The 12,084-nt window shown below is 35.9% G+C and overlaps 2 protein-coding genes across 2 annotated transcripts; one reads left to right on the top strand and one right to left on the bottom strand.

Annotated features, from left to right (window-relative positions):
- Positions 1-1,365: 1,365 nt before the first annotated feature.
- Positions 1,366-3,630, top strand: LOC108664699 (queuosine salvage protein). Its single transcript, XM_018151363.2, has 4 exons — positions 1,366-1,670; positions 1,989-2,123; positions 2,586-3,128; positions 3,267-3,630. The coding sequence occupies exons 1-4, from the start codon at positions 1,518-1,520 to the stop codon at positions 3,474-3,476; spliced, it is 1,041 nt and encodes a 346-aa protein (XP_018006852.1). The 5' UTR covers positions 1,366-1,517; the 3' UTR covers positions 3,477-3,630.
- Positions 3,626-11,566, bottom strand: LOC108664700 (zinc finger protein-like 1 homolog). The gene is made up of 6 exons (XM_018151366.1): positions 11,376-11,566; positions 6,667-6,778; positions 6,078-6,271; positions 5,786-5,828; positions 5,183-5,384; positions 3,626-4,762 (listed from the first exon to the last, which is right to left on the bottom strand). Exons 1-6 carry the CDS (start codon positions 11,475-11,477, stop codon positions 4,564-4,566), a joined length of 852 nt encoding a protein of 283 aa, XP_018006855.1. The 5' UTR covers positions 11,478-11,566; the 3' UTR covers positions 3,626-4,563.
- Positions 11,567-12,084: the final 518 nt, after the last annotated feature.

Below are 12,084 nucleotides of genomic sequence, written 5' to 3'. Positions count from 1 at the left end.
TGTTTCAGTTTGCTTACAGTTATTTTTACACAGTTATTTTTATGTTTCACCTTCCCTACATGGATGTCTACTTTAATCTACCAATCTCAAAAATAATCCACATATATATACAAATAAAAGACATATTTTTTATGTATAGGTGGATAATTTTTTAGATTGGTAGATTAAAGTACACATTCATGTAGGGAAGGCAAAACATAAAAACAACTGTAACTTTTATTTACTGGATCTAACCCGTACTATTTCGGTTTGGTTAATTGCAATAAAGTTGCATTGATATGTTTTGAAAATGTTCATTAAATGTTTATGAGTAAATCCCAATATCAGAACAATAAATATTTAAAGATTTCCAATAATTTTGGCCATTGTAGCGGCGCTACATTTTACTGTAGCGGTAGCGGTAGCGCTCGCTACAATCTAGTGGGTGTAGCGGTAGCGGTAGCGCCGCTACATTTCAAAGTAGCGCTGCCCAGCTCTGGCATACTGGTGACATTTTACTTGCAATTTTTGGTTTAGAATAATAAACTGATAAAATATGAGCCATTAAAATATACGTTTAAAAATTAACACTTCTAAAAAATCCTGTGCCTCCAATGTAAAACATGTACAATGAATTTCTAATTTTAATTTCGAATATTAAAAATATTATTTTTTATTTATTTTAATACATAAAAGAAATTAAAATTGCAAAATTATTTAGTCTGTCAATTTATTCATGAATTGTCTCCGACTTTACGCAAGTCTGCAAAATTTCAGATAGATTAGACCATCCATGGAATAGACAGCTAGAAGTGGGTTAAATATCGATTATAAGATATGTAGCTGACAAAATTATTTTTTCAATTTTTTTAGTATTGAAATTTTTTTAACTTATTTATTTTGTCATTTGATTCATGCATTGTCTCCAACTTTACGCAAGTATGCAAAATTTCAGATCGATAGGATAAGTAGAAGTTTGTTAAATTTCGATGTTAAGATTTGTAGCAGACACACAGACAGACAGACAGACAGACAGACAACAAGAAGTGAAGTTAAAGAGAAGTGTTGTAAAAATGTAAACAAAGACTTTCATAACCTGCGATTCCAGTCTTAAATCAGTCTTTGTTTCAATATAAAAAACAGCATATGAAGGCAAATTTTTATCGAAAATTATTTGTGGAGAATAAATAACAACATATTTTAGATGATATACTAAAAACTATGTTCAGCCATAGCCACAATAATCGTGTTTTTGATGATTTTCTCCTAATATAGCATTAAAATATTGCCACTGAGGTAGGCCGCAAGCGTTTTATGCAACGAAAGATTATTGTTCAACCTTTATATTTGAAAATTATTTAGACAGAGTTTTCTGAAGTTTGCTCCAACATTGTTATCACTGGAGTTCCTCCTACATGACATCCAAAGAGTGACCTATAGCTCAAATTCATAACACCGTAGTAGGTATAAAGTATAATGCACATTGATCATTACTACGCAACTTCTTGATTTTGATTAATCCTGACTTCGTAAAGAAAATGACTTCGTCAATTTTGTCACCCCGAGAAACGGGAAAATTTGTTTCTTCTAAAGCTAGTAACGTCTCTATTGATAATACAGCAATTGAACTTCTAGCATCATATCTTGCTGATACCGTGGAGCAAACTGCATTGCAATCTGTAGGTAATGAGGTACGTTAGAATTAAACCTTCAATTACCCTTTTACTTATACGACTAAGTATGTCAGACAGACATAATTGTGCATCAGTAATTTATTTATTTTTATTTTTGCTAGTTCATAAGTTTCTATGATAAATATGCTATCAATATGAATAACTTTGATGTTCATACTGCATTACCTCAAGGCTCAAAGGCTCAATGAATCAGTTACCGTAGGAGTTTAGACTAGCCTACAACTGGCTACAAGGAATGGTTGTATTATCATAAATAAAAAATAATTTTAGTAATGTGAAAATAAATACAAACCTTATATAAGTTATTTTCCACAGAAGTGTTATTTTCCAGAATTTTCTGGTCTCACAAGCTCACAAATCATCAATTGTGTCTTCATTGTTGATGCCTTGAATTTCAACTTCTGGACTTGTGCAAATGAACCAAGGTACACTGTTACATGGAACAAAGTTGTAAGTATTAATTATCAAAAAATCATAAGTTAAAGTTGAAATGCAAACTTGGAACCTTTATTATGTTTCATTGTTTGATAAAATTTAGGTCACCCAATGAATGAGAAGAAGTTGATCTTTAAAGCAAGATCCCAACACACATGCCCTCAAACTTTTAAGCAATTTTGATATCTATCTCAATCTTGGGAATTTAAAAGATGCAACTCTCTGTAATGTGATCATGAAACTAAAGACTAATCTTATTCCTTATCAATGAAACCTGTTCAAAAATTACAGGAGGCCATCCCTTACTTTTAAAGGTTAAAATCTTTTTACATATTATTTACAATCAATGTTTAGTCTGACGAATTCTCTTGAAAATGAACTGTCTGTCAAATTTTTGTCATTCTTATAAATCTATACTAGTTACATTTAATGGATCAACTGTCAGTTTACATGTTAATCGCCATATTTTGAACACAGACAGGGTCGGGATACTTGGGCCTTATCCAAGCAATCAATCGAGCTCTGGCAAATGGACACGCAATGTACAACCCTAACTATTACGGACAACTTCAAGCTGAAGATTTGAAGGCTATGTTTAGATCAGATTCTGGAATTGAAATTCCTTTATTATCAGAAAGGCAGTCGGTTCTGCATGAAGTTTCTCAGGTGTTGATTGATAAGTTCAACTCTAGTTTCACTGAAATGCTGGAGAAAGCTGCAGGCGATGCTAGAAAACTGATGCAACTGGTCGTTGAAAACTTTCCCTGCTTCAAGGATGAAGCTGTTTATTGTGGCACCAAAGTGTCACTGTACAAGCGTGCTCAAATTCTGACGGCTGACTTAGACTTGGTATTTGCCATGAAAGGCATGCCACGTCTACAGAACATGGATACTCTCACCATGTTTGCTGATTACAGAGTTCCACAAGTCTTGCTGTACTTCGGTGTCCTTGTCTATTCAGCGTCCTTGTTGGAAAATGTCAAGGATAACTTGGTATTCGCCAATGGCAGCAACGAAGAAGTAAGACCAGCTTCATTATCCGTTTTTCTTAGCATATGAGCAGAATTAATGTCAGATAGATCAGGATATCCGTAAATATTTGAGATATTTTCGTTAAGATCAAACGAGATAAATATTCATTGAAATTCCGTATTGCAGGTGGAGATACGTGCGTGCAGCATCGAGGCTGTGGAGCGCCTGGTACAGTCTTGCCGACAGCAGCTGCAGGATCGAGGCTGGTCTAAAGCTCGAGCGTTATCCTCCGTGTCAAGCGTCCAAGTCGACTACTTACTGTGGGAATATAGGTTAGCAAATGCAGAGAAATTGGTCAAAATACCATACCACAAAACGCGCTGTATTTTCTACTAATGGCATCCGCCATATCTGAAATTTTCGCAGCCAGTGATCTAATTAAGCTTTCCGTCCAATGCGGAGAGAGCTTTCAAGTATTCATATTTTGTAAATGGTGATGTTTCGCCGTTTCAACATCGTACGAATAATAAATAAAAATAATTACAATGGGTATACATGTCGTTTTTATTTTGGAAACAAATCTCAAGCTTTAAAATAATTAACTGGTAGAGCTGCATAATATGTATGTTCAAAATATGATTGACTATGATTATGATGAATCGAATTAGATGGAGTGTCATATGCGGGAACTAGAGCGTAAATGCTAGTTATTGAAGTTGAAAGCAAGTCAATAAAGTTGTAGATCCCGACCGCGACATATCTCTTGTATAAAATAATCGTTCACCACGTGTTTCAAACGACCAGCTTCTTCTAGCTGGCGAGTGAAAATATATGTAAGCGTTTGCATCCTAGTGAGGTTAACAACGAACAAGTGAACAACAGAAGCGACGATAGATACACGCAGCAAGTCTAACAGGTTTCAATCGCCCGCATGCACATAACAGAAAAGGAATGCAAAGATACAACTAACAAGCTACACATATAAAAGCTTGACCCAAGTTATAATTCAGGTAGTTAAGTCAATCAGAATTCTTCCGTTATTATTGGTCAAGAAGTTGATACCCATAGTATAAACTAACAATGATTCGGAATAACTACTAATTCTCACGAATAGAGGGAATAAGAGTTATATTTGTTTTGAATGGAGTATGAAATATTTTGTTGTAAAATAATGAGAGAATACTGCATTTTAATTATCTATCTCAAGAATCATTATCATTGATGTTCCATCCGACAAATATGGCCAGGTGAATCTAGCTCAGTGAATAAAATAGAAGGTTGTTATCTCTCAGAATCTGCAATGATATGTATGAATTCATTTTAAATTTGCAAACGAATACGATTTCATGTATGACGCAGTAACTAAATAACCATTAATGAAGGTTAAGGGAGGCAAGGCTTTTTATGTCAAAAAGTTATTTCTAGCGTGGCGGATAAATATATTCTGGATTAAAGAAACAGAAATAAGCACAATTTTCTGCCATCATGCCTCATGTTGCACGCGGATATTAGGGTTATTCATTGGATCAAATATTGGGTCGAGATACACGTTGTCGTCCGCTGCACTCTTCCTCTTGACAAGGAGATACACGAGCAGCAAACACATGGCGAGGAGACAGAGCAGCACTAGACGGCGCTTCAGGCTAACGCGTGCTGTGCAGGCTCCTATTGGCTGATGATTCCTGAGGAAATAATTTCATGTTAACGCAAATCATATTGGCTTTGTTGTCGAATAAGCAACGTACTAAAGTTCCTCCACTAGTTTTTAACTTTCATGTGCAAGGAAATACGCAAGCAAAATTAGAAAAATAGACTAAGATAACTTTAGAGTACCAAGGAGTAGATTAATTCTATGTATTGCAAGAAGTTTCCAGAACTTGAGGAGGAAAGTCTTATTCCCATATTTAAAGGTAAAGTACAAAAATTAAAGTTTAAAAAGGTTTAGGATTTAAATATTTTAAAATCCGAGCCCCTGTTTTAAGGAGACCTTGACTATCCATAGAATAGGATTTAAACAAAAATTTGGATTTCAATATAAAATGAGTTTAATCAGGAATGAATATTCTTGGACTATAATGATTTTTATTCAAGATATTATTCACCTCCACCATCTACTGAACCAGACTTTAGCAGGTCGCCTGCCATATTTCATGTCATCAGGATCGGGTGTCGAGGTGTTGGCGGCAACCAATGTATTCTGCATGGATTTCTTGGGAGCAACAACTTCAGTGTAAGTGGTTAAAGATTCTTCTGTTTGGGTGCGATGGGCTGAAGTGGAATTCTCCATCACTGTCACAACGCCATCTGTCCAAGAAGCTCATTTGAAAATATACCTATGCCTTCTCTCCCTTTTCACAAGTTATATTTTTATGCAAATTTAGAAGCTAACTTGCATATTCTGCACAAAAAATATTGCAACAAAAACACAGGCCTTTGATTTATCCCGTAAAATAAAGAAATTAATATAAATTAGGGGAGTACATTCACTGTTTGTTAATGAATAAACTTGTTGAAACATGAAGAAAAAGTATTTTTATTTATAGTGGAAAATTCAGGAACAGTAATTACAAAAAGGGCTTGGTAGGCAAGTTTGAATATGGCCATAAGCAAGGCCTGCCATAGAAAGGTATGGTTTGAATTTGAGCCAAGGGTAGATTTGAGGACAAATATAAAAATAATGAATCGTGAAAATTGTCCGGACTCACCTTTTTGTTGAAGAGAGTAGAAATTCGAAATATTTTCTGCATTCTGAAAGGCGAAATGAAGTTATCATTAAGCCCATTAGATCAAATATACTTAGGTACTTTATATTATTATAAATTGTTTTAGACTGCTCAGAACAGGCTGCATCCAAATCATATTTGAAAATTATACCATAAATACATTTCTACAAAGATATGCTGTATGTTTCAAAATAAGAAAATAGAGGATAAATGAGTGCCTTGTCACATTGAGACTGAAGTAGGTACATAATAACACAATCGTCTTCAAGCTCACGTCTAAAGTGCCCATGGCTTTCCTGGACCAATGCCAAGAGGACAGAGCTTCTTTAAGTGCCAGTGCCACTGGCGAGGCCAACTGCTGAGCGGGGAACACGGGCGCCCTGCAGTGTGGGCACAGGAATCCTGCTGGTGCTGTGTGTGGCGGGTGAGATGAGCCCCATCTCTCCAGACATGACGAGTGGAATACATCTGAAATAATATCCTTAAAAAATAACATGTTCAAGCCATAAATGACTGCAGGTATGAAAACATGTAACAGAATTTACTCAAGTTTAAGCAGTTTAATGAGTCAGTCGAATTGTTTTGAAAATTAAATAATTATTAAAACTAGCTGGTAAATGTTACTGTGATGTTGGTCCAGTTAACTTGTAGCAATATTAGGAAATGAATTGTAACTTCAACAAGTTTAGAGATTCCATAATGAAAAATAGGTGTTACTGCAAGAATACCAGTAAAAACTGCAACATAGATTAATTTAGTCAACAATTTTTTGTTGAATACAGTTTTATTCTTCCTGCCTTGGCCATCAAAGTATTATTCATGAATAATCCAATTTCAAATAATTAAATTCCTGAAAAACATACCATAACAAACTAGTCTGATGCATGGCTGTCCATCTAATGGTGTGCGGCACAGAAGGCAGGTAGGGTCATACTGGCTGTCATTGAGCCACTGTAGATATGACTGGACAATGCACTGGAAAAATACCATCAAAGATTAGCATATCATTCTGTCAGATTCCAGTAATATAACCATGCAAATCATGAAATTAGAGTTCCATTAATAGAAACATTGAGACTCTTATGGGCTACTAAGAGGTTGATCAGTCAGGAGAACTGTTACAAGTTATCAATTTAATATCGAATCTGATGATCTTGAAAATTAATTGAAATATTCTCAAAAATTATCAAGAATACATAGAAGCTCTGAATAAAATCAGACACCTAATTTGCCCTTGTTAATTTGATGCCACATTCAACCCTTTGCTAGGATTGCAAACAGAGAAAAAGAAAAATAAGGCTAGTACAAGAAGTTTGAAGCAATTGTAACTTCTAAGAAATATTCATTCTTGAGTATTGTTGCTTTCAATTACCACATGATAACTACAGAGTGGTTGAATTAGTTATAGCTCAGTTCTGTTTTTTAAGTAATAGATATAGATTTGAAGAAAGCTGGTATGTAACACAAGTGCTGCAGCAACATTAGTGCTATTGACAGTTTGCTTTTTGTTTTAAAAAATATTGATAATTCTCAACTAGGTATTTGACTGAAAAGTTGCCTTTTTCTGTTTCTGGATGTTCTTGAAAAATATCAAGGCTATAGAAATAAACAGAGCCTACTTCTTTTCTGGTATGGAGTTTTCCTATTAATTACAGAAATTTTGCAACCCTAATGTGACCTATGGCAAAGTCTTAATTTTTTCTTAAATATCACAGCTCTATTATCATATAATTTATAGGTAGGAAATCTCATGGCTCTAATGTCATGTATTTTTGTTTGATTGAAAAAATCAAAGTTTGCACATAGCAAACATGTCTTTTCATAAAATCGTCAACTTTCGCAATCCACAGTACTCCAACGCTTCCACCAAAATATCCTACAGAATGTAATGATAATAAGTCAACCCAAAATGTATGGTTGAAGATCGCATAGTTGCCGTCATGTCAGAGCTGTCAGACTGCATTATCATGCGTTCAGTTGCCACTAAAGTTAAGACAAATTTTACTGTTGAAGTTTGACTGTTTTTAGGGTAAATTAGAGATTTAGGGTAACATGTGTTCCAGACTGTAAAGCGTGGCACAACATAGGTCAACGACGCTGATTTCATGCACCAAAGATGTCGAGGTGGATGGCACTGGACGCCGGTCACCAATTATGCTTCTCCATAAATCGTGATTTACGATCAATATGGCCAATGTGCCATGTTGATCTACACTATGATTGGAACTATGTGTCATAGCACATAGTTACGATGGCTGTGAGAGCTACATTTGAGCACCAAAGCATACGCGCTCATGGCCACCTAAACTACGCGCTGTAGTGCGCAGTTCTGACGACTGAGAGAGTATATTTGAGCACCCAGGAATACGTGCTCAGAGTCACCAGAACTACGCATTGTAGCACTCAGTGCCACCAGAACCATGCGCTGTAACACTCAGTTCTGATGGCTGAAAGTGTATATTTGATCACCCAAGCATATGCGCTCAGAGCCACAGGAACTACGCGCTGGAGCGCACAGTTCCGATGGCTGTGAGAGTGTATATTTGAGCACCCAAGCACACACGCTCAGAGCTACCTAAACTAATTGATGTAGCGTTGAAGAGGAGCATACTGCTCCTCTTGCTTAATCTTAGATTATTAGGTTCCTTCTTTTCATTCCTGGCACTTCGGTGTATTGCTTACTTTAGGTTATGCTTCCTAATATGGTTTGCTCTTTCCATTTAATTTTGGGCTTTTGTGACTGTTATTATTAATGAATGTTTCCTTCCCTTGTATTTGTATCAGGTGTTGTTCTCCATCAATAATTCACTATTTAGAGCATGCAACTTCATTCGCTTTCACCTTATCATCATGTTTGAAGTGTAGCATGCACTATTAAGAGTCTCGCTTCAGTTTAGTAAGCACACAACTAATCACGCTTAGTGATCCTTGTCTGCACCTAATTGCTTGCCTCACCTGCACCCATTGCCTGAAAATCATTTAACCCTGTAAGTCATTGTCAACCCATTCCTGCTTGCTGAGCAACATAGCTGCTCCCTAAGGGTGAGTTGCTAAGACTTGATCAACTCGAGAATAATAGTATACCTTTCCTTTTTAATCTCATGCACTTAATTTACTGCAATAAAGCTTGTGTATTACTTTGTTACCTGTTTAATGTTACCTTGTTCCTGTTTTAAATTGCTTTATTCACTTTGCTGCTGTTACATTGAATTTGAATCATTACAGCTATTAGATCTCATATCAAGTGTTTGCCTTACCATACTGTACTTTCTTTTCTTTTCTTGCTATGTTGCTTGGACATTTGTCCTGTGTTGTTGCTGATTTATGCGTTATTGCTTGTTTTAATCCAAACCAAAGTACTCCTGATTTGAGGAATACATCCCCTTTAACTGCCCTTAAAGAACATAGACTCTAGTCCTGTTATTTTGTTAACTTGATAGGAGCAGTCAGTGTGGGACCCAGCTGGCACGCTGTTGAGGAGACCTGGAGCCCAGACTTGCGCAGTCCTGAATCTTCTCATCTTCCAAACTGCAGCTCCTTGAAGATCACCTTGCTGAAGCTCATTGTTTAAATGTCAACCTAGGCTTTGTTATCATTACTTATCTGAGCTAGCTGCATATTAGTCCTGTTCATGAGCAAGTCTTAAACTATTTCATTTGGATACACTTGTTTTAAACTCCTATTTGCAAGTAAATACAAATACCTGCCTAATGTTAACTTTTAAGTACAATGGCACTTAGTCTTTCAGACCACCAGTGATTTAGTTAACCAGTTGTGCAACCAACAAGTGATGTGATTGTAGTGATTAAATTATTGGCAGATAGTGTTAGTAGATGACTCATTTCCATTTCTTATTGTGCTCTCCTTTCCAGGACTTTTATTTGTCTCCATGCCAATCAAGACTTCTAGGCGATTGCTTATTTTACAGTAATTTTGATTCCCTTGTGTCACAGGTTAGGATGTTCTGTTTAATATTATTGTTTACCACAAAGTTGGACCATATTGTAAAATTCGGCTCTTGAACGGAATACTACAGTCACCTCTCTGGGATTTTCCTCTGGAGGGTGGCTGCCTAGCTTATCCTGTGAATATATTTGGTGCCCTAGGGTTTATCCTGTACCAATGGCCCTTGGCTTTGTTCTTAGCTTAAGTATAGTGTTGTTTGGGAATGACCTGTGTTTCATTGCCCCAAATTTGTTCTCAGGGTTGGAGGTAGGCTTAGCTAGGTATTGTACCTTAGGGTGATTGAGCTAATCTTCACATAGTTTTTGTGAACCCCTGTTGACCAGACCACAACAGCATGCAGTTCTGATGGTTCTGAGTGCATATATTTCTGTGCTTATGTTGAGAGCGCCTCATGGCACTGACGATGGATAACAAAGCAGCTCGTTATCATTTCAATAAACAGACTATATAATTAGTCTTGCCACCTGAACTACATGCCATAGCACGTACCAAACCAAACCCAGGTCACCAAACCCAGGTCACCAAACCCAACCCAAGGCAACCCAAACCAAGCAAACCAAATTCAACCTCACCCAACTCATCCTGACTGAATTCAACCCAACCTAACTGAACACAACCAAACCTAACTGAACCCAACCCAATCCAACCAAAACCAATTCAACCCAACCCAATTTATCCTAACCAACTTTAGGCCAACTCAATTCAACCCAACCAAATTCAACCATACCCAGCTCAATTCAACCCAACCCAATTCAATCCAACATAATTTAATTCAACCTAATTCAATTCAACCCAAATCAAATCATTCCAGCACAATTCAAGCCAACCTAATTCAGTAAAATTGAATAGAGTGAATTAGAACGTATTAGAATGCATAAAGTTTTCATTTGATTACACTAGATTTCATTACAATGCACTAGAATGCATTAAATTGAATTAGGGTACATTAGATTTTATTAGGTTACATTAGATGCATTACATTGCATTAGGTTACATTGTAGTTACATTAGATTGCGTTAGATTGAATAAATTGTAGGTTACATTAGATTGCATTAGGTTACATTACAATTACATTACAATTGTGTTAGAATGAAACAGATGGTGTTAGAATACAATAGGTTGCATCAGAATGTAACAGATTGCAATAAATCACATTAAAATGCAATAGATTGTGTAATCCTGTTACATTGCGTTAGTATGCAATAGATCGCGTTACAGCACGTTATAACGCAATAAATTGCGTTACAGCGCGTTATAATGCAATAAATTGCGTTAGAACATGATTGATTGCTTTAGAATGCAGTAGATAGCAATTGAAATAGAATGCAATAGATCGCCTTAGAATGCAATAGATTGCCTTAGAACGCAATCACAACTCAAAGAAATGGAATCATGACTGGCAAATCAATAAAAACCAAGGCAGCAAGGCTCAAACAATCAAGTTGTGGCTCACCAAGTAGATATATTCCATGCCTGCCATACTATTAACTTGTCCATGAAAGGGTTAATAGATTGCACAGTAAAAATTTTCTCAGAAAAAAAAACAATTAGAAAAAAATGAACTTTACTATTTCAAAATATTTAGGATAAACTTCAAAAAACTTACTTGAGAATGATCAGCAACAATGCAATGTTCACAAACATTTACTCTGTGCTCAAAACAAAACTGATTAGTGACCTTTTTCTTCTGGCATTTGCATAAGCCCATCTCACTCTCATAAGGATTAAGGGGCAATTCGGGCAAATTTTACAATCACACAATGTAAGAATTGAAATTAGGGCTATAAAAATTAGAAAACTACTCTCATTCAGCTGTGCGCGTCCATGCCGAGCAGTGCAATGTTCCGGTGTCTGATTGTGATTTCAGAGTTCTAGCTTACACGACCGGTGTTACTGACCTACGGATTTTAGAATCCTTGTTCATTTTTAAACAGAAACCTGGTTTAAATGCAGCCTTCAGCTCCTATCCCCTTGAAATTGTAAATAGATAGGCCTGTCTCCTTATGTGTATTTGTTTTTATTTTGTCAATTTATGTTTTTATCTTTGATGTGAATTTAGTTTTCTAAATTTCTAATTGATTATGATTTTCTTATAGGTTTTGAACTGACGATGCCACGATAGAGCTGGACTCCAAAACGTTTTCATTCTTAAGAAATGGTTAATATTCTGGCTGTTTTCTTTGCTTTTAAATTCCTGGTAAACTTGCGACTTAAGCAATCTAGTAATTTTTATGGTTTAATTCTCTATTATGCAAATCAAAATTGTCTATTAAAAATTGTGTATTTGAACATATATGGTAACATGTTCCCCTCGT

This window comes from Hyalella azteca, unplaced genomic scaffold (assembly GCF_000764305.2).
Source record: "Hyalella azteca isolate HAZT.00-mixed unplaced genomic scaffold, Hazt_2.0.2 contig7681, whole genome shotgun sequence".
Lineage (NCBI taxonomy): Eukaryota > Metazoa > Arthropoda > Malacostraca > Amphipoda > Hyalellidae > Hyalella > Hyalella azteca.
Note: the sequence above shows the minus strand (reverse complement) of the source record. Positions and strands in the feature narration are given on the sequence as shown.

Bases quoted from the DNA above. Each gene is read 5' to 3' on its own strand.
- LOC108664700 (XM_018151366.1), bottom strand. From the start codon at position 11,477: ATGGGCTTATGCAAATGCCAGAAGAAAAAGGTCACTAATCAGTTTTGT. The intron at 6,272-6,666 runs GTATGTTTTTCA...ATATTATTTCAG, and splicing joins CATCAGACTAGTTTGTTATG to ATGTATTCCACTCGTCATGT. The intron at 5,829-6,077 runs GTGAGCTTGAAG...TTCGCCTTTCAG, and splicing joins AAGCCATGGGCACTTTAGAC to AATGCAGAAAATATTTCGAA.
- LOC108664699 (XM_018151363.2), top strand. From the start codon at position 1,518: ATGACTTCGTCAATTTTGTCACCCCGAGAAACGGGAAAATTTGTTTCT. The intron at 2,124-2,585 runs GTAAGTATTAAT...TTTTGAACACAG, and splicing joins CTGTTACATGGAACAAAGTT to ACAGGGTCGGGATACTTGGG. The intron at 3,129-3,266 runs GTAAGACCAGCT...TCCGTATTGCAG, and splicing joins CCAATGGCAGCAACGAAGAA to GTGGAGATACGTGCGTGCAG.